We start from the raw sequence: 21,858 nt of genomic DNA, 5'->3' as shown, positions 1-21,858 counted from the left end.
AGTGGAGCATCAGGTAACTAAGCCCAACTTTGCTTTCAAAGCGTGTTCACATCTGTTATGCCATTTAATCCTGCCAGCTGCTGAGGGAGGAGGCAGGGCAGGCGGCATCATCTCCACGTTAAAGATAAGCAAAGTGGGTTTGGAGGTTATGTGGCTTTTCCGGAGGACCCACGAAAACACAGGCCCAAACACTAGCAGTGCTCAGCTTGTTCCACCGAAATCTCCATGGTGCCCAGAGTAGCTGGGGAGGCCATGCATCCACCTGTTCCTGCACCAGAACGGGCTCTGGGGATCCACAGAGCTGCAGGAGAACCCAAAGTCAAAGCCAGGCAAGAGAGTGGGAAGGAGCAAAAAGGCTTTATTGATAAATATGCAGATATGTCTGTACACAGGGACCTGCTGTGGGGCCACTGCCAGGCTGCAGGGCCCCCCTCCCCTGCCACCGCTACCAGGGCTAGAGCCAGGGGACGGCCCTGCGCAGACCCCTGCCACAACAGCCCAGCCACCCCGCCAGTGCCGCATCTCTGCCTATTGTGCTGGGGGCTGGGAGAGGCAGAGGCCGGCCTCAGGCTCCCCGCCCCTGGGGCTCATGAGTCCCCTTCCCCTCTGGGGGACTGGCACTGTGCCTAGGGCAGAGTCAGGGGGTGGGGACAGAGGAGGGAAACAGCAGCTGCTTCAGACCCTGAGCAGAAAAACGGAGTGGGCACAGCCGGCAGCACCCAATGACAGATCTGGACTCCGGGGGCCTCCGGGCTGGCCCTTGTGGCTCGAACCTGCCGCAGGGGAGAGGCAGGCTTGGAGGGCCCTGGTTTGCCTCTTCTCTGACAAGGGTGGCAAGGCCTGTGTGTGGCAGCACACTGTTTCCTGGGTGCTGGGCACTGGTGGCCCCGGGAAGCAGGGTCCCCTCAGGGCTCGCCCAGCAGCCATATTTGGGGAGATGCCTCCAAAGAAAAGAACAGCTCTCCAAGGCAGCGGCAGGGTGGGGGCATCCAGTGCTCCAGCCGGAAGGCCTCTCAGCCCTGCGGAGACCCTCCTCGGCCTCTCTGCCCAGGGGTCCGTGGTCACCTCAGTCCTGGGGCGGCGGGGGCTGGTTGATGATGACCTGGATGACAAAATCCTTCTGGATCTTGGTTTCCTGGAGCCGCGTGCGGTCTGTGAGCAGCTTTCCGGAGAAGAACCATCGCTGCCAGGATGGCTCGATGCCCTCCTGGGTGTGCAGCTGCCTCTTGAGCTGCCCCACCGTGTCAGGCAGGCTGGCGCTGAGCCTCACGTCCTTGCCCGTGGAGAGGCGCACCTTCAGCGGGAACTCTCGGCGCGCACTGGGGGTGGGCTCGGGGGGCTCCGGGCTCTCCTCCTCGGTGTGTTCCAGCAGCAGGTTCACAGGCGGCGAGAGGCAGTAGATGGGTAGCTGGTAGCGATTGCCCAGCTCATCGTAGCATTCACAGAGCGTGCCTGTGAGAAAGGCGGGGGTGGGCAGAGTCGGCTCGGGGACCCACTGGTTTGGAATGAATTGTGCCCCCCAACAAATTCATATATTGAAGCCTTAACCCCCCAATGTCATGGTATCCTGAGATAGGGGCTTACGTGGGAGTAATTAAGGTTAAGTGAGGAGTTCCCACTGCAGCACGGTGGGTTAAGAACTTGACTGCAGCAGCTTAGGTCACTGTGGGTTTGAGCCCTGGCCCAGCACAGTGGGTTAAGGATTTGCTGTTGCCACAGCAGCGGCGACATTCAACCCCGGGTCCCTGGGGAAGCCCTGCCCCGTTGCTCACCGTGAGGCAGGGTGATGCTGGCTCCGTCCAGGATGGCCTGGGCCAGCTCGTGGTCATTGGCCTCCGCCGCGTAGGCGGCAGCCTTGAGGGCGTCCCAGATCTCCTTGCGGCCCTCAAAGGCGGGCGCCGTGTCCCAGAACTCATCCCGCTTGCTCCGCAGCTGCCCGTCGGTCATCGGATAGTCGCTCTTCCACTTCAGCCGCTCCTTCTTCAGGGGCTCATTGCGTCCTGCGCAGGACACAAAGAGACACTTAGCCTCTGGAAAGCCGGGGCTGCGTCCACCTTCTCCCAGCGCCCCCACCAAACCCCGCCCCCACCGCCGCTCCTGAGTATTGAGGACCCCCAGCCCTTTCCTAGAGTCAGGGAAGAGTCTGGAAACTGCACACACCCAACTCCGGGGGCATAAACCACTTCTGTCAGCAAAGGGTATATTGCCTTTATTGCTGCTGCTGCTGCTTTAAGTCTTAATTCTACTCTCTTTCTTTGATTACTAAGTAGGATATGTTCAGTGTTTTTAAAAATCTGGAAAGAACGCAGGGGTGTCAGAATTCTAACTTCCACCATTTACGGAGCCAGCTTGTGCCAGATCACAGACTAGGCATTTTAGACTGTCAAAGTGACCCAACAGATGGGGAAACTAAGAGAGCTTGTCATTTGTCTGAAGCCACCCGGGTACCAATGGAATGCCAGGCTTTCTGATTGGGAGGGCCGCCCTCTGACCACTGTTTGTGCCTTGCTGCCATTGGGGGAAACTCCCTGGAGACCTCCGCTGTTCAGAAATTAACTACTGTTGACACTTAGACATATTTCCTCCCAGCTTCCTCTCTCCATTTTTCTCAATAGAGTTGGGTTCATAGTAGTAAATTTATTTTTTAAATATCCCTTGTTATGAAAAGCATTTAGAATGGTATCATGACAATATACAACTTTCTGTCTATGTCACATGTATAGTCCCGTGAATAAGAATTATAAATATTTTCATGTCTTTTTATTTTTTAATTTTTTTCATCTTTTGTCTTTTAGGGCCACACCCACGGCATATGGAGGTTCCCAGGTTAGGGGATGAATCAGAGCTGCAACCACCAGCCTACACATAGCCACAGCCATGTGGGGTCCGAGCCGCATCTGCGACCTACACCACAGCTCACGGCAACGCCAGATCCTTAACCCACTGAGCGAGGCCAGGGATGGAACCCACAACCTCATGGTTCCTAATCGGATTCATTTCTGCTGCTCCTCTCTGGGAACTCCTTTAATGTCTTTTTATTGGAGTTCCCGTCGTGGCTCAGTGGTTAACAAATCCGACTAGGAACCATGAGGAACTAGAAAAGACAAAAAAAAAAAGTCTTTTTATTAATGTTCTATCATACAGTTACAAAGAATTTTTTAAAACCACAACCGACCAACCCCCAAAATCCCCACAGTATCTGATGAAGGAAACAATTCTGTTAAATATCATTATCCTTTTTTTTTTTTAAGGTCATTATTCTTATTACACAACCCCAAGTGACCTCCAGGACAACTCTGGACCACAGTCAAGACGGAGAGCAGAGGCATCTCTCAAAGGCTTTAGGAAGCTCAGTCTTCTCAGAGCTGAAGGCAGAATGAGCCACAAGAACGAGATCTAACGTCCTTGGCTCTCGCTTTAACTCGGATCTTGAGTGAGATGCAGAACTAAAGCTGGGAGCTGCCCCTACAGGCTAGGGTGGGAGGGGGGGCCTCCTTGGGAAAGAGCAGGACATTGACCCACCTACCACATGAAGGAAAACCGTGTAAGCACTTTATTTATACACAACACCCCACTTCATTTTTTTTTTTTTTTGGCTTTTCAGGGCCACACCCACGGCATATGGAAGTCCCCAGGCTAGGGGTCTAATCAGAGCTGTTGCTGCCAGCCTACGCCAGAGCCACAGCCACGCCAGATCTGAGCTGGGTCTGCGACCTACACCACAGCTCATGGCAATGCCGGATCCTTAACCCACTGAGTGAGGCCAGGGATCGAACCTGCAACCTCATGGTTCCTAGTCGGATTCATTTCCGCTGCACCACGATGGGAACTCCCCCACTTCACTTTTTGAATGGCTTTAGGTGCTAGGTGTTATTATTGCTGTTCCACAGATGATGGCACAGGCAGAGAGATTAAATGACTGGCCTGAAGTGACACAGTAAGTGACAGAGTGAGGGTTCTGCCTCAGGTCAGAGTGAATCCAGTGGGTTTGCCTCTACCTGTGCAGACAGAAAACTCTCAGGCCAGACACTTCATCTGAGTGTTCCTGGGTTAGCAAAAGGAAAGGCAAATCCTCTTTGTTGGCAAACAACTTCAAACCAGGCCTCAAAGAATTCCTGAGATAAAGTTCCAAGAAAAATAAATATTAAGGTCATAGGTTTTTTTTTCTTAATCACAACATACAAAGAAACAAGGCAATAGGAGCCCGAGCCAGCAAAAACAACAGGCAGAAGAATCAGACTTACAAAGACTTCAGCTATGGGATTTATCAGACCCAGATTGTGAAATACTGCATTTAAGAAATCAGAGAGCCTTAAAAACATGAAACAGGACATGGGAAAGACACCCACATAACTGTCATCAGAAGGATGCCATGTGAGCAGCAGACGACAGACACTGGGGATTTTCCTTACAAAGGACTAGTGATACATAGTTATGGACTACAGGTTCCTTTTTTTTTTAAGGCTGCAACTATGGCATATGGAAGTTCCTAGGCTAGGAGTCGAATCAGAGCTGCAGCTGCTGGCCTATACCATAGACACAGCAACTTGGGATCTGAACAGAGTCTGTGACCACAGCTCCCAGTAACACCAGATCCTGTAACTCACTGAGCAGGGCCAGAGATCAAACCCTCATCCTCATGGATACTAATTGGGTTTGTTACCACTGAGTCACAGGTTCTCCCTGTAGAAACACATGAAACAGGATCCCTACCTCACACCAGCCACAAAAATCAAACCCAGATAGATCAAAGGCTTAAGTGTGAAAGACAGAAAGGAGGAACTGGAGAAACAAAAGATGACAGTTTTGTTCATGGGTTTTTTTGGTGGAAGTTTGGCCTGGAGGGGTTTCTGCCTGGATCAAGGAAGTTGCTCTGCTTCATGATTTCTGACGCCTTTTCTCTATGGTCCTTTAGTGTTGATGACTCCCTAACAAGAGCTATGACCCATCAGGACTCACAGGCATTATGCAGTGATGCCCTGGGGACCTCTGGGACCACTTCTGCCCCTCTACTCAATGACTCAGGCCTTTTAACTTCTTGAGCTGCTTCCTCTCTGCCAGATGTCTCTTCTCACTGGTCTCCATCTAACTGCTGCTCATATGGGTAGAGATCAGGTCCAGCTAATGGGCCACTCTTCATCTGCTGAGGGGTGAGAAAGGTCTGTCGGCACTGTCAAAATTGAGAGCATCTGGTTCTAAGAAAGAGGTTTCCTGAAGAAGAGAGGCAAGGCTTGGGGACATCTGTTGTTCTTGCTCAGATGGCCCACCCTCCCTTACTTCAATGGTCAGGTTCTGGTCCTGTCCCTGACAATCCAGGTTACTGGTGACCTTAGGGCACCTGAAGTGTCACTGTGTATGCATGCCTCTTTCTTTTTAATATCAACACAGCCCCAAGGCGTCACCTTTCAAGGCTGTCACCTCAGGAGGCCCCGCATACCTGAAGGATGCTTTGCTTGAATACTTTGCCTGCAGAGTTCCCTCCCTTCACCCAGAGAAAAGCACGCTTTCCTGTCTGTGCTGTCGGAGACACACGTCACATACCAGTACGGACGCAATGCCAGTGAGCCTCCCCAAACAGTAACTGCATTTGCATCGCCCAAGACACAGAGCTTAAAATTTCCTCACCCTGCACGCTGGTTCCCTTCAGGCTGAAGATACTAGAAACTATTAAAATGGGGTGGTGGCGGAAGAAAGAGGGAGGGTTGAGGTAAGAAAAGGGCAGGAGGCCAGCCCTTTCAGCCACCACTGCACTTCGCCAGCAGGGGGCAGCAGCAGCACCCCGGGCCAGGGGCTGGCTTTGCTCACAGCGATTGAAACTCAGCACACAGCTTAAAGATATCCAGCAAGGTTCCCCAGGCTGGAGGCAAGCATGTATAAGAGACTTGCCAAAATGTCTGGATCCCCACACACTGATGCTGACAATTTTAGACAAAGATACAGACAAAATAGAAAAGGAAGCTTTTACTCTAAACATAAAAGCAAATTGATGAAGAATATTTTAAATTTCATTCATTTAAAAAAATGACGTTTTACAGTTAGTTGAGTCAAAAAATATCGGGCAGGGGAAAGGGTGTGAATGCTCTTATATGCTGCACAAATTGGTACAAACTTTCTGGAGGGCAGTTGCTATGATACCAAAAAACTTACAAGTATGCATCTCTTTGGCTCAGCTGTTTGGTTTCTAAGAAAGTTTTCTAAGAAAATAATCACAAGTGTGTGGCGAAGGTTCATCTACAAAGCTGTTTAACTCCGCCTGGTTTTCTAGAAACAAGTTAAAGGCACGCCACCAGGAGAAAAGCTACATAATGTCTGTGCATCCACGGCAGCCATTTTGTGATGGGACCGAGGGAGGCAGAGTCACACAGGGAAATGCCCAGTGATTCAGGGAAAAAAGGGTTAGAGAACAGCAAGTGTCTGTGCTCTGGCTTTTATTGCTGCAAATGTATGTAAAATTATACATATTAAAAAGACTGAGATGGTCTCTTGCAGTGCAGCACTCTAAGGATCCAGTGTTGCCACAACTGTGGCGCAGGTTGCAACTTTGGCATGGGTTCGATCGCTAGCCCAGGACCTTCCACCTGCCATGGGTGTGGCCAAAATAAATAAATAAATAAAAATCAGATGAAAACACTGGAAGGAGTTACACCAAATGTTAACAATAGTTACATACATATATATATATATATATATATATATATATTTTTTTTTTTTTTTTTTTTTTTGCTTTTTAGGGCCGCACCCGGGGCATATGGAGGTTCCCAGGCTAGGGGTCGAATCAGAGCTACAGCTGCTGGCCTACACCACGGCCACAGCAACACAGGATCCGAGCCATGTCTGCGACCTACACCACAGCTCATGGCAATGCCGGATCCTTAACCCACTGAGCAAAGCCAGGGATCGAACCCACAACCTCATGGTTCCTAGTCAGATTCATTTCTGCTGTGCCATGATGGGAACTCCAGCAATGGTTATATCTGATTGGCAGTTACCAATGATTTTTTTTTTTTTTTGCTTATATTTTCCAAGTTTTCAAAAATAAGCAGTAGTTACTTTAGTTATAAGAATAAAACAATGAAGAGTTCCCGCTACAGCACAGCAGGTTAAGGATCCAGCACTGTCGCTGTGGCAGCATGGGTTCCATTCCCAGCTGGGTGCAGTGGGTTAAGGATCCAGCATTGCTGCAGCTGGGGGGCATAGGTCACAGCTGCAGCTCGGATTTAATCCCTGGCCCAGGAACTTCCATATGCCATAAGTGCAGCCAAAGAAAAAAAAGAATACAATGAAAGTTGTTAAGGAAAAAGGGTATATAAAGTGCTGAGAAGCAGCCACAGAAAATTCGGAAGAGTTTGGGGAGCTGTGGGTGGGGCTTGAGGGTGGTGAACGGGAGAGCCCAAGACCCACAGCCTCTAGGATTTCAGTTGCTGGCAGCTCTGGGAGCCTCTGTTCAGAGCCAGGCAGGCTCTGTGGGTTTCAGCAGCAGGAGCATCTAGTGGCCCCTACTTAGGTCTCCACCTGCTCTAGATAAGCTCCAGGTCAAAGACAGAGTAACAGACGTGGTCCTTATCCTTAAGAAAGTTGACCGAAGAGAGATTTATAAAACAATGAATAATTCAGGTACACACCTATATGGGGAGGTACAAAATGCCCATGCAAACCATGGGTTTCTGTGACTAAGGTGGCCATGGAACTGAGCAAAGAATGCACGTTTCTGAGGACAGAGGCAAAAGTTGTGGGGTTTTTTTTTGTTTGTTTGTTTTAGGGCCACACCTTCGGCATATGGATGTTCCCAGGCTAGGGTTCTAATCGGAGCTGTAGCTGCCGGCTTACACCAAGAGCCACAGCAATGCCAGATCCGAGCCGTGTCTGCGACCTATACCACAGCTCACAGCAAGGCTGGCTCTTTGACTCATTGAGCCAGGCCAGGGATTGAACCTGCAACCTCATGGTTCCTAGTCGGATTCGTTTCCACTGCGCCATGACGGGAACTCCACAAGTTGCGGTCTTGAAGGGTTGCCCGAGACATCACTTGTGCTAGGCCCTCCTGAGGTGCTGGTTAAAAAGCCAGTGTCCCAGGGCCCACCGCAGACCCAGTGAGCCAGAGTCACAAGGGCTGGGCTGGGGTAGGTACTCAACTCTGATTGAAGAATCCCATTCAGATCTGGGGTTTCTGTGACTCTCACGTAGGCTGGCAGCTACAGCTCTGATTAGACCGCTAGCCTGGGAACCTCCATATGCTGCAGGTGTGGCCCTAAAAAGAAAAAAAAAAAAGAATCCCCCTTGTGAACACAGCAAAACAGAAGCGGAAAGAGCACGCTCCTCTAAACCTTAACATCAGCTAGTTCAACAGATAGCCTCCCAAGGTGCTGCTGAGAGCAGATTCCAAGGGGCAAGGGGGAGGAGCGAGAGGGCACGGCCGTCTGGGTTGCAGGGGGAGGGTAATGACAGTGAACGCCGTGGTTTGGCCTGGATAATGAATAGTGTCTGGCGATACCACCCCCAAAGGAGGGTTCCGAGAGAAGAGTGGGAGCAGAACACTAACGATCCCTTCCAATTTGCGTGGAGCTGGGGTGTGGCTATGAGTGCATGCGCGCGTGCATGCTTCGCACTAGTTAATTCAGAATAACTACACAAGAGAGGAGTCTCTAGAACCCACGGGAGGACAAAGGGCCTGGCTGCTTCCCCCTGAACTCCCCAGGTTCTCACCAATGTCTGCTGAGTTGAAAATGGACCTAACAAATGCATGGTGCACGGGGAGGGAGCGCGGTGGAGGACTCACCGCTGAGAGCAGGAAAAGCTGGAGAAAGGTCTGCCTCAACGGCCAAGTCAGGCTGTCCCTCCACTTCTTGATCTCAGACCCCAAGAGGCCCTTACTGTGGCTTTGGGGACTGGCACACCTGAGCCACTGAGATGTGACACCAAGTCTGAGACCAGCCAAGGGGAAGCAGAGATTTCCCAGGACAGTCAGTCCACCCAAGCCAGGAGACGGCCCTATTTATACCTGCCACAATTCCCAAGCTCCATTTCCAGGCTCGGTTACCAAGCTCCATCCCCAGGTCCCTGTTCTAGGGATGGAGCCAGCAGAGTGCTCCCCAGAAGTCCTGACTGTGTGACAAGCCTGGGCTTGCTCTGGCTGGAGTGAGAGATGAGATGCCAGGCAGAAGGAGAAGCCTGGGCTGTGGGGGCTCTTTGGCCAGAACGCAGATGCCAGTCTCTCCCTTCCCCTTCCACCCTGGCCGTCACAGCTGGGCTGCAGGGGACCGGAGAGGTGGCTGAAGAAGGGCACCTGGCAGAGGGGATAAGCAATCCAAAAGAAGAGCAGGTCCAGAAAAGGCTCAGCCCAGCCAAGGAGGGTGCAGGCAGGGGAAGCGGAGCCCAGGTAATCCCTTCAGGAAGCGCGGTATTTATAGTTTGACTTAGCCCAGGATGACCCTCAGAGCCTGAGTAACCTTCGAAAGGAAAGCGCTAGGCCAGCTCCGCTCAGCTGAGGCCTCCCCACGTGGCCTCTTTACAGCCCTGGCCCATCTTTAGCATTCATTCCCTTAGGCCCAGCTCCAGGGTTCAGGGAAGGAAAGGGGTGGAGCTAGTTGCTAAGTGACAGCCCAGGCTTCCTAAACTGCATCCCTTCCTAGGGCACGTTGAGTCCCAGGGGTCCTGGGCAGGGTTGAAGGATGAGAGGCTCTTCTGGGAACCTTGAACTCAGCTCTGTGGGGGCGCCCGGCCCTGGGCAGCTGCAGTTCCCTGCAATCATCCAGCTTGTCCCCCTGAGGCTGGGACCACCTCCGGTTTACCTCTGGGGTCCCAGAGACAGGCCCGGGTCTGGCACACAGCAGGTCTCAATCCCTGTTTGCCCAAAGAGTGAGTGAATGAAGTGAATGGACAGTCTAGAAAAAGGGGGGTGGGGGAGAGCTGGAGAGGGCAGATGCCAGATGAGAGGTGGGGGAGCGGTGGGGACCAGACAGAGCTGCCTGGAAGAAATCCCCATAAAGCAGAGAGGAGAACTGGTGTAGGTGGGCAGCTGCAGCTCCGATCTGACCCCTAGCCTGGGAACACCCATATGCTGCAGCTGTGGCCCTAAAAAGCAAAAAAAAAAAAAAAAGAAGAAGAGAGGAGAAAAAGAAAAAGAGGGTGGCAGAGGTGGCAGTCGAAAGGGACAGAACCAGCCCTGGAGGTGTATTGAGAGGAAACCTGCTGGAGGACAAGGGGCTGGATGTCAGAAACCACAGCCAGTGAGGGCCCGGAATCTTCATGGCCGATGGGAGAGATGACAAAGTGCAGCCAAGAAAAATAAACCTACCCAGGGCCCCCTGCTTGGGCGGCTGCAGGTGTGGACAAAGGGCGCCCTGCACCGTGGAGACAGGGCGTGCTTTCACTGCGTGTGCACACAACGCACACATTTCCTGGGGGGCACTTGGGGCAGCAGGGCCTTGATCTGCTCTCTGCTCTGTGCCCCCAGTGTGGGGCCCTCGGCTGAGCAGCCAGGTGAGGTGAAAGGGGGCATCCTAGGCTGGGCTCTGAGCAACGCTGCCCCTGACCTGAGGTGACTTCCTCCAGCCAGCCCCCTGCCCCATTTCCTGAGGGAAACCTGGCCCGTCTGATCTCTAGAAACAGAACCCCCCGCCCCCGCCACCCCGTCCCAGGGTCTACTCTGGGATCCAGCCGGCCGTAAAACCAGCAGCTCCTTTTCTGGGATCGACTGGGAAAGAACAATGTACTTTATCAGCAGAATTAAAGCATCGGGTGTTTGGGAAATGATAGTAACTCTCCTTATTTTAAGTTCATGTGAATTAAAAAAAAAAACCCAAAACAGGCGTTCCCCTTCTGGCTCAGCGGTTAACGAATCTGACTAGCATCCATGAGGACAAAGGTTTGGCCCCTGGCCTTGCTCAGTGGGTTAAGGATCTGGTGTTGCCGTGAGCTGTAGCGTAGGTCGCAGACTTGGCTCGGATCCCGCATTGCTGTGGCTGTGGTGTAGGCCAGCAGCTGTAGCTCTGATTAGACCCCTAGCTTGGGAACCTCCATATGCCCCGGGTTTGGCCCTAAAAAAAAAAAGGCAAAACAAAAACAAAAAAACCCAGTCTATTGCTTTCTTGTAGTGAAAATATTCCCATCTCCATCACGTGCTGATTTTTGTTTTCAGGTGCAACACAGGCCTGGCCTGAATGGGAACAGTTCCAGGACTACCAGCTCTAGGGGAAGCTGGATGTCAGATAACTATGAATTAGGAGAAGCAGCATAGCCTGTCTCTCCAATCTGGCTACTCACTTCCACATGGGCTTCCACATGGATGGGGCAGGGAGTGGGGGCGTCTATGGCTACCGACCAGCTGTGTGGGTGCCAGGGCCCACCTCATCATTCCAAGCCTCAGGGTTCCATCTGTAAAGAGGAAGTAGGGCCCACTCATGGGATTGCTGTAAGGACTACAGAGACCACTCTACCCAGGGCTTAAAAGACAGTCGCTTTTGTAGTCAGTCATCAAGCCAAGTCAATAATGCTCATTACCATTATATAATTAACAGAATGAAAGGCTACCATCTTTCCCCCTGACCCTCCCTAAAGTTGCTGTGATTTTTGAAAACTTTGAACTCCTGCTGTGGTGGACTCTTGGTCTCTCCCTCACAGTGCAGGACGATGCAGGGGTTAAATAAGGTTAAGCTTGACAGGGACAAAGAGCAGGCTTGATGGATGCCCGCTTCCCTGTGTGGCTGCACAGCATAGGGTCAGCACTTTTCCTGGGGCAGACGAGGGAGGATGGCGGCTAATAAATAAAACAGGAACTCCCCAGAGGTTGCTAGAAAGGTCTCCGGTATCTGGCCGGCTCCCCTTGCTACCTCAGGACTCCAGGGAGGAGAGACAGGTCATTGCTACCACAGCTTTCCACAGCCCTGCTGGCAGGAAAGGTCCCTGTGGGATGGGTCCAGACCAGCACCAGCCTGGCAGCCAGGTGTCTAGAGGCCGAATGGCATGGCCTGACTTGTGACACCTGAGACTGTGACCCCCTGGGTGACAGTGCCACCCGTGCTTCACTCAGACACATGCCACTCCATCACGGCAGAGGGTAAGATCCCTGGAGCTCGGCAGACTCCTGACTCCAGGACTGACTTTAAAGTCACTTATCCTAGCACCTTCGATTTACAGATGGGGAAACCAAGGCTCTGAGAGATGATGTGGCCCATCTCAAACCCCACGGCTCTTGCTCGTGGGGAGGGATGGGGAGGTGGGGAGGTAAGCTGTTTCTAACAAACCACTCCACTGCCAGTGAAAGCTGACTTATAGCTAGAATATTAAAATGGCTGGGGGTTCAACGCAGAGATGATAAAAACTCCAAAAAGAAAAGTAGCAAGAAGAACCCGCTTCAGGAGTGAGAGTGGAGGCATTCCAAGTCGGCCTGACCTTTCCTGTGCCACTAGGAAAGAACGTGCTCTGAGAGCTGGCCCGCCCAGGACACCACTGTGCACCCAGATCTCCTCCAGGCTGACAGACTTGAATCCCGCATGGCTGGTTTGGGGCTCAGTGATGGAGACCAACCTCCCCACCCACTCAACACTCCGGCAAGGCAGCCTCTGTGGGCACGTCCGGAAACATGATGCCAGGGAGAAAGCTATTCCATGGTTGGATGGATGGAAGGGTTAGAAAGTTAACCATCTTATGGTCACCCTTCACTGAGCACTAGCTATGTAACAGGCAGCAGGACAGAGAAACCCAGAGGCTGAAGGTCCAGATTTTGGAGTCACACAGACCTGGGTTTGAACATCAGCTCCATCATAAATTAGACACATGGCATTCCCATTGTGGCTCAGTGGTTAATGAATCCGACTAGGAACCATGAGGTTGCGGGTCTGATCCCTGGCCTAGCTCAGTGGGTTAAGGATCCGGCGTTGCCGTGGGCTGTGGTGTAGGTCGCAGATGCGGCTCAGATCCCATGTTGCTGTGGCTCTGGCGTAGGCCGGTGGCTACAGCTCCGATTGGACCCCTAGCCTGGGAACCTCCGTATGCCGCGGGAGCAGCCCTTGAAAGGCAAAAAGACAAAAAAAAAAAAAAAAATTAGACACGTGACCTTGGGCAAATGCCCTAAGTTTTCTAGTCTCCTCTTCTGGGAAGCAGGGAGTTAATAACAGCCCACTTCTTAGGGAGGTTGGGAGGACTGAAAAATATATACATGGATAGTACTTTAACTAATAGGATCCAAAAGATTATATATAATAAAGCAACTCACCTAACACCCCACACCCCAGATGCAGCCTCCCTCACACCATAGCTCTTGCTTGAAGACAGACAGACAGACACACACACACCCCCAGCACCATACATGCCACAGAGGAGGCACTACTACTGCCACTGAACTGTTTTTGCCCTTTTTTTTTTGCTTTTTAGGGCCACATCAGCAGCATGTTCCAATCAGAGTTGCACCTGATGGCCTATGGCACAGCCCAAAAAAAAAAAAGAGTTCCCAGGCCAGGTATGAACCCACGCCACAGCAGCACCCCAAGCCCCTGCAGTGACAATGCCAGATACTTAACCTGCTGAACCACACAGGAACTGCTTAGCATTATTCTTTTGACCTGGAATCCACTGGCTCTGCTCTCTGGGAGGACACAGAACAAGGCACCACCTCTGTCACAGGGTAACACTTTGCTCTTCTCCAGACTGAAGATCCCTGTTCCCTCCACTATTCCTCTGGATTCTTCACCATCCCCAGCCCATCCACCCTCCTCTCAACTAACCAACTCACCTAGGAGCCCACAGGACGTCTGCTCAGCAGCACCCCCCCTCCCCCAGCTCTGGCTTCCTCTGTCTGAGCACCAACCCCACTGCCTCCACAGCAAACACAAGTCTGCCCAGCACTGCTGCGGCTGGAGCTAGAACAGTCCCTGTGGCCCTTCCCCTGGCTGTGGCTCCACAATCTCTCATGCCTGGTGTTCATTTACAGTCCACACACTGTCTTTCTTTCAGGCCTATCGCAGTGAGATGAACTGGGTACCCTTCCATTGGCACAGCCCCCTTCACTCACCTAGCACACTTGCCTAACGCGATGCCGCTCTTCCCTGTGCTGAAAGGCTCCAGGGAGTTGCTGTGAAAGGTGCCTTGGTCAAGTGTGAGGGGCACACAGAATGCCTGACACCCCTGCGATCCGGAACCCCACCTTTTTTTTTTTTTTTTTTTTTGCTTTTTAGGGCTGCGCCCACAGCATATGGAGGTTCCCAGGCTAGGGGTCGAATCGGAGCTAGAGCTACCGGCCTATGCCACAGCCACAGCCATGCCAGATCCGAGACGTGTCTGCAGCCTACACCACAGCTCATGGCAGCACCGGATCCTTAACCCACCGAGTGAGACCAGGAATCGAACCAGCAACCTCATGGTTCCTAGTCGGACTCATTTCCGCTGCGCCAAGATGGGAACTCCTGGAACCCCACCTTTTTAAGGCTCACTCACTTCTTCACGTGGCACAGCTCAGGGCCCACAGGGTTCTGTTTGTGGATCAACAGAGCACATTCATTCTTCCCCAAAGCCCAGCTCGGGCCCTGCAGGCGGCGAAGCTGTGCCTGACTCATTCTTTCCCCTTCCTCCTCTACAGCCTGTGAATCACCAACCCTGTCAGCCCGGCATCCTTCCCGGTTTCCTTCCCAGGCCTTGCCTGGTCCTGACCTCCATCCATCAGGATACAGGATGGAAGCCCTCTTGCCCCTAGGCCCACACGCCCCTTATCCTGGCCCTGCGGAGTATGAGTGTCCCGCACCGCCCCCGAGTCACAAGCCATCTCACGTGCATGTCCCCACTTGACTGTGAGCTTCTGGAAGGTAGGCAATACAGGGTATCATATCAAAAACACGACTGCCTGGGAGTTCCCGTCGTGGCGCAGTGGTTAACGAATCCGACTAGGAACCATGAGGTTGCGGGTTCGGTCCCTGCCCTTGCTCAGTGGGTTAACGATCCGGTGTTGCCGTGAGCTGTGGTATAGGTTGCAGACGCGGCTCGGATCCCGAGTTGCTGTGGCTCTGGTGTAGGCTGGTGGCTACAGCTCCGAATGGACCCCTAGCCTGGGAACCTCCATATGCCGCGGGAGCGGCCCAAGAAATAGCAACAACAACAAAAAAGACAAAAGACAAAACAAACAAACAAACAAACAAAAAACATGACTGCCTGGGATCCAGCCCCAGGGATTCTGATTTTATGGCTCTAGGGTATGGCCTGAGCCTCCGAAGGGTTTAAAAGTTCCCCAGGTGACTCTAATATATGGCCAGGGCTGAGAAGCACTGATCTGGAACTAGGCTGGCCAGCCTGGCTGGCTGCCTCAACTGTTTAATGAGGCTTCTGAGAGGCCCTGGCACGGGGGTGCTCAGGGAGAACCCCAGGCCTGCCTGAGGCTGACCATCTGGACAGTCCTTTCAAGGCTCGCAGCCAGCCTGGTCAGAAGGCAAGGAGCAGAGAGCTCAGGGGCCCTGTACCTTGGGACCCCGGCTGCACTGTCCAGGGCTAATAGGACTGAGCCCCTCTTTGCAGAAAGGGGTGGGTGAGTTGGAACAGGAGACCAAGAGTAGTGGCTTTGGAGTCAGACAGCCCTGGACTAGCTGCCCTACTCTCCTTAGGAGGGCCCTTCCTCTCTCAACTCTCCTCAGTCTGGGGCCTCTGCGGCCAGCACCCAGACTCCCATCCTCTTCAGCAGGGACACTGGCTGAGCCACAGACTTTTGGAGAGAAGATGTGCAGCTCCAAGGCACTGGGGGACAGTGGGAGAGCAGAGAGGGAGAGAGGTCCTATTGCCTAAGAAAACCCCCCACCCCCTCCCCAGCTGCTCTGGGCAAGAACAAGGGAAAACCCTGACTCATCAGTGCTGTGTGACTCACAGGCCGACAAAACTTACTTGCCAGACAGGAGGGAGGAGAGCCTGCTGCTCACACCACAACCGGGGGCCGTGGGCAGGTAAAGCCCATCCCTCCGTTCCTGCCCACCACCAGCTGCCGGGCCTGAGCGGTTGGTCTGGCAGGAGCGCCTTGGCTCAGCTTGGGCCCCTGACAGCCACACCTTCCCGTGTCTGATTCAGTAACTTCCTAGCAAGGGGAGGGACTGGGAAGGGGAGAGAACTCAGAAGGTCTGGAACATAGAGAGGTAGGTGGCTTTGAAATCAGGGAGGACCTGGGCCTGCCCCTCATGTCCACCCCCTCACAGGTGTAACCCCAAGCAGCTGAGCCTCTGGAACTCAGCTTCCACATCTGTAAAATGGGAGCAATGAAATTCAGCTTAAAGGACTGGTATAAGGATTAAACAAGGTGTTATGTGTAATCTAGTCCTGTGTGAGGTATAGGTACAAGTAGGGGCTCAGGAGCTCCCGATGTGGTGCAACAGGACTCTCAGTGTCTTAGGAGCGCTGGGACATGGGTTCAATCCCTGGCCTAGCACAGAGTGGATTGAGGATCTAGCATTGCTGCAGCTGTGGCTTAGGTTGCAATTGTGGCTCGGATCTGATCTCTGGCCTGGGAACTCCATGTGTCACAGGACGGCCCAAAATGGGGGGAAGAAAAAAATAGGGGCTCAAAAATGGTAGTGATTGGAGTTCCCTTTGTGGCTAAGCAGTTAACGAACTTGACTAGGATCCATGAGGATGTGGGTTCGATCCCTGGCCTTGCTCAGTGGGTCAAGGATCCCACATTGCTATGAGCTGTGGTGTAGGTTGCACACACGGCTCGGATCCTGCATTGCTGTGGCTGTGGCGTAGGCCAGGAGCTATAGCTCTGATTCAGTCCCTAGCCTGGGAACCTCCATATGCCGTGACTGCAGCCCTGAAAAGCAAAAAAAAAAAAAAAAAAAGTAGTGATTATTATTAGTCATATATATATATATACTAGATTTAGCATTATAAAGAGATTTTTTTTTTACATCATTTCACCTAATCCTTACAACAGCTCTATGTGGCAGGTGTAATTACTCCCATCTTACAGCTGAGGACACTGAGGTTCAGGGACCCTAGGACAGTGGCAGGAATCTGGTGAGTGGTCTCCGATTCGTCACTGCCAGTCCAGTGCTTGTCCTAGACCCTGGCCCAGGGCAGTGAGAAGAACTCCTGGCTGGGGCTGGAAGGTCGGGGGCAGGAAGTGAGCCCCTCTCCCCTCCGACACACACAGCTGACAGGCACAGAACCAGTTCTGCCTCCGGCCCTGGAGGAAGGCCTAGCTGGCGGCACTAGTGACCAGCCCCGGGTGCACTAGGGCATGGCTGCCAGTGCTGCTCTGCCTCCCACTCGGCCTGGCTTGACTCTAACCCATGTGGTGCCTGAGGAAATTCACTCTTTGATGCCTGTGTGTGCGTTGGCCTCCGTGCCAGGCTGTGAGCGCTTCAAGGCAGCACCTGGTCTCCTTAGGGTTGGCACCTGAAAGCCCAGCCCCTTGCCGGGAGCCGGCTAAGCAGCTCAGTCAGGTTGCCAAAAGCCTCAGAGTCCAGGCCTGAGATGGAACCGTGGCCCTGCCACTTACTTGCGTAATTTGGGCATGTTATTTAATCTTTGAGAACCTCAGTTTCTTCATCTGGAAAATGGGGACACGGGCAGTCAGTACCGTACGGGTTACGATAAGAACTAAGGCCAATACCAGGACGTAAACAATCACAGCTCACATGGATCAACTCCTTATCATACGTCAGACACTGTTCTAAGCCCTCTCTATGTATTAAGTCATCTAATCCAAAGATCACCCAGCCCGGTGGGGGGCTGGCTCTGAAACCCCCATAAGACGCCGCCTCTCCCGAGTGTCAAGTGCTTGGTAGGTCGTGAGTGCTGGTCACGTGGAAGCTAGTCTGGCAGATGCTCCAAAAGCATTTCTGAGCCAAATCAATGAATGAACCTCCTTAGGTCTAATTTCCCTTCCATCCGCAAGCATTTATTACTGAGTCCTATTCCATGTACAGCTGAGCTGAGTTATTTGAAGTTCCTGTGAAATATAAAATAAAAAAAGAAAAACAATTTTTTTTTTTTTAAGCCAGGCCTCCTCACCCTGCTACAGGAGGGTAACAGGAACCAGACTGCAAGAGGCAAGAGGCAGGGTTCCCAACCTGAGAAGTTCCCCAGGCCCTTCCCCCTTCCTCGGAGAAGGTTCCAGATGGAAGGCGCCACTCCCTCAGGAGGAGAGGGGACGGAAATGGCCAAAGGTGCTGTGCTTGGCTCTCCAGGGTGCTGCTGGGGGCGGCTGTGTGGAAGGGCCTCTGGGCGCCCAGGCACCTCCTGCGGAGCTGTTTGTTTTGGCAACGCCCGCAGAGGCGGAGGGTGGGGAGGCCAGGGAGCTCAGAGGGGCTGGGCAGCCCAGAGTGGTCCTGGCATGGAGCACAGGGAGGGGCAGGGCCCCCGGTCCTCCCACACAGCACATCCTGCCCTGCAGCCAGGCTGCAAGGGCAGGCCCCCAAACTAAACAAGAGTCTCCTCAGCCAGCTCCACAGGAGCTCTTCTTTAAGCAAAACCCTCGGGTCAGAGAAAAGCCTGAATTGTTTTCAGGGAAGCCCACTTACCATGTAAGCAGGTAAAGGAGATCTGATGTTGCGGGGGCGGGGGGGTGGCGCTTGGCAATGGACACAACATGCTGTGTGCCCACCCCTCCTGACACCGACCCCTCAGGGACAGACCCCCTTTACCTCCGGGGCAGCTCCCAACTCGGCTCTGAAAGCTGCACACATCAGCCACAGGACCGCCTGGTTCACTGAGCCCCTGTGACAAAGGGCAGGTCACTTCCCTGCTGGCCCTCCTCTGGGCCCCCAACTGTAAAACGAGGTGACCGGGCTAACAGACCCAGGGCCCCTTCAGGCTCTAAGGCTCAACACAAATCCACCTGTGGGAAGACCTGCGTGGGGCCCTGTGGGGCACAAAGATGGCTAAATAAAGCAAAGATCCTTGCCCTCCAAAAGCCTACGGCCCCCGCCCCAAACCGCAAGGCAAACCACACGTGCGATTGTGTACGCACACACGCACGCAAGAGCTTTGAGAGTCCGTGCACAAAAACGCTGCAAGACTGGCAGGAGAGTGACTCTCAAACACCCATGGGAGCCCGGCTAAAGTGGAAACGGCGCAGCTTTGCACTCAGCCATCCACCAGAGCCAGGCACTGTGCAGCCCACGGGAGCATGACACGTCCCCGACCAGATGAGCTTCCACTGCCTGGGCCAGGACTGAATCACAAAGGATGCACGGTGATCCTTTCTGGTTTTGTGACACGTCATGTTTATGCTCCCTATTTTGAAAATACTTCAATGTGTATTTTAGGAAACACTTGTAATGTGTTACTCTGTGGCACATTTAAAAAAAAAAAACGCATAATAAATAAATGATACAAGTAAATTTTGTTCAAAGAAACGCCACCCCACACACCCAGGAGCAGGCCAACTGCCATGTGCTAGAGCAGAGGTACATGGAAAGTGTATGCGGAGCCCACACTCAGACCCACCAGGCTTCGTTTGTGCATCTGCCAACGGGGCGGGCGGGAGCTGGAACAAAGCATCTCCACAGCCAGCCGCTTCTAGCGCTGACCCTGTGTGATGAGGACTCACTCTGGAAAGAAGCAGGCTCCAGCGGGCTGAGCTGGGAGGGCTGGCTGGGGGCAAGCCTCACCCTCATCCTCGAGTTTCAGACTTCCCATCTCTCCTCCCCCAATATGGTGACCCACTTTGGCCTCTGAGGCTGCTAGAGGAAGAGGCAGCTCCAAAACTCCGGGCCTCAGTTTCCCCTGGGGGTGCTGCTGGTGGCTGGGGAGGTGAAGCACACCTGCCGGAGGAGCCAGATGCAAAAGGACCTGGCACAGGCAGAGCCTGCAGCCTGTCTGGAGGGCATCAGCCCCCACTGGTGCTCTCTCTCAGGCCCCTGAGGCTGCCCGGCTTGGCCTGGGAGCAGCCCTCTGGCCCGTGCCCGAGTTCACAGGACCCTGCCACCCCACCCCCAAAGTAACCCAATTCTTCCCGGTCAAATGACAGCTGGAGGTGGGGCTAGGGAGCCCTAAGGCGGGAGGGAGAGACGATTACTGGCTCCCAGGGTGCTGAGGCCCAGACAAAAGGGTCATGGCCCAGATTCATTTCCACCCAATTCCTGAACACCCACTGTGTTCAAGATTCTACCCGGCACTTAAGGGGCTTGAGAGTGTAAGGATGATATTTTAATTACCTTAAGGTTTAAATAGCACCTCCTTAGCAAGGCTTTCCCTGCTGACCTAACTAAGGTGGGTTCCCTCATTCCCCATCCCAACCCCTCCCTCCTAAGTAATGTGGATCCCAATTCTGCTGTGGTTAGTTCACTCATTTCTCTGTCTCCTCCCCATCAGAATGCCAGCCACCTGTAGGCAGGGCCCTGGTCTCTCCTTCACAGTGATACCTGGCACCAGATACAGAGTAGGTCTTCAGGATTAGCTGAACGAATGAATGAATGAATGAGTGAACAAACGAATGGATGACGACACCACCAAATAAGCCAGAAGTGGCATAAAAGAGATTTGAGGCTGTGGGGAAGCAAAGGAGGAAGTGAGCACATCTGTGAGGCTCCCCACGGAGGCAGAACATCGTGAACTTGACCTCGAAGTGGGTGATGGAGGAGGTGTTCCAGGTGGAAGTGCAGAAGCAGCAAAGGCCTGGAGTCCGGCTGGGATAGCGAGTGCTGGGCAGCAAGACGGGCCCTCTCCCCAACCCACTGGCTTCCTCCTCAACATTGGCCTTCACCCTTCATTGACAAGGTCAGGACTATAAAAATACCTAAACACAGGCTGCAGGGTGGTGAGCAGGGGTCATTTCTAAATCAGACTCTGGCTGTGGCACCCAGGAGACTGCCTGCTTTCTTCTTTTCTAGTGTCTGCCCCTGGCTGACCGGCTCTGGTTCTACACAGCTGTGCCACCACTGGGGGATTCTGGAGTTGACTCCTGACTTCGTCATGACAAAGACCTTTTATCAACATCCCCTACCCAGGTCTCAAAAGAATTTCTCTCCAACTACATTGATTTTTCTCACGAAAGTACTAAGACATCTGAAAATCAGAGCTTCTGATCAGCATATAGAGCTAATAGAATTCCAGCCCAGAAAAGATGCTTTGATCAGTTCTGGAAGGTTGTGCAGGTCCCGTCATGGCGCAACAGAAACAAATCTGACTAGGACCATGAGGTTGCGGGTTCAATCCCTGCCTCACTCAGTGGGTTAAGGATCCAGTGTTGCCGTGAGCTGTGGTGTAGGTAGCAGATGCGGCTCGGATCCCGCATTGCTGTGGCTCTGGCGTAGGCCGGCGGCTACAGCTCCAATTTGACCCCTAGCCTGGGAACCTCCATATGCCGCAGGTGCGGCCCTGAAAAGCAAAAAAAAAAAAAAAAAAAAAAAATTCTGGAAGGTTGTGATGCCTCTGTGACTTGATTTCTTGAGGCCAGCAGATGGGGCAGAATTAGAAGAGGTGACAAAGACATGGTTAGAGGGGGAAGAATGAGTAGAAAAACTCAGAGGTCCCACTTCTAGTCATCCTCAAGCGAAGGGGAGCCCGGGGCTCAGGGAGGGTGGCAGCTGAAATCCTAGCCAATCAAAGGCTTGCACCACGGAGCTTCAGATCCTGACTTGGAGCAAACTGAGAAGGGTCAGGAAACAAGGAGGGCTGTGGGCTTGACACATTTCTGTTCTGGGCAGAGGTCTAGGGCTGGAGTAACTGCCAGGGGTCAGGTGGTGGCCCTTGGAGGCTGTGTGCTTCCCAAGAAAAAAGGCAGCTCCAAATGAGTGCAAGTTTATAAAGACAGCGTTAGCATCGGCGAGCACAAAAATCTGGGGGTACACACTAGTCTTTCACTTGAAGGGGTGTGGTAATGGGCCTTTAACTTTCTAGGATAAATATATGTATATGTATTGACTTCTTTTTTTTTTTGTCTTTTTG

General features: G+C 52.8%; 1 protein-coding gene across 2 annotated transcripts in view; it reads right to left on the bottom strand.

Moving 5' to 3' along the window:
* Positions 1-342: 342 nt before the first annotated feature.
* Positions 343-21,858, bottom strand: part of UBTD1 (ubiquitin domain containing 1) — a 56,154-nt gene continuing 34,638 nt past the window's right edge. For both annotated transcript variants that reach the window (XM_047761753.1, XM_047761754.1), the window contains exons 2-3: positions 1,773-2,000; positions 343-1,452 (exon numbers count right to left, since the gene is read on the bottom strand). In XM_047761753.1, coding sequence (XP_047617709.1) covers positions 1,067-1,452; positions 1,773-2,000 — 614 coding nt within the window. In that variant the 3' untranslated portion in view covers positions 343-1,066. The remainder of the gene's footprint in view (positions 1,453-1,772; positions 2,001-21,858) is intronic.

This window comes from Phacochoerus africanus, chromosome 15 (genome assembly GCF_016906955.1).
Source record: "Phacochoerus africanus isolate WHEZ1 chromosome 15, ROS_Pafr_v1, whole genome shotgun sequence".
Classification (NCBI taxonomy): Eukaryota; Metazoa; Chordata; class Mammalia; order Artiodactyla; family Suidae; genus Phacochoerus; species Phacochoerus africanus.
This window is presented reverse-complemented; position numbering and strand designations above follow the sequence as displayed.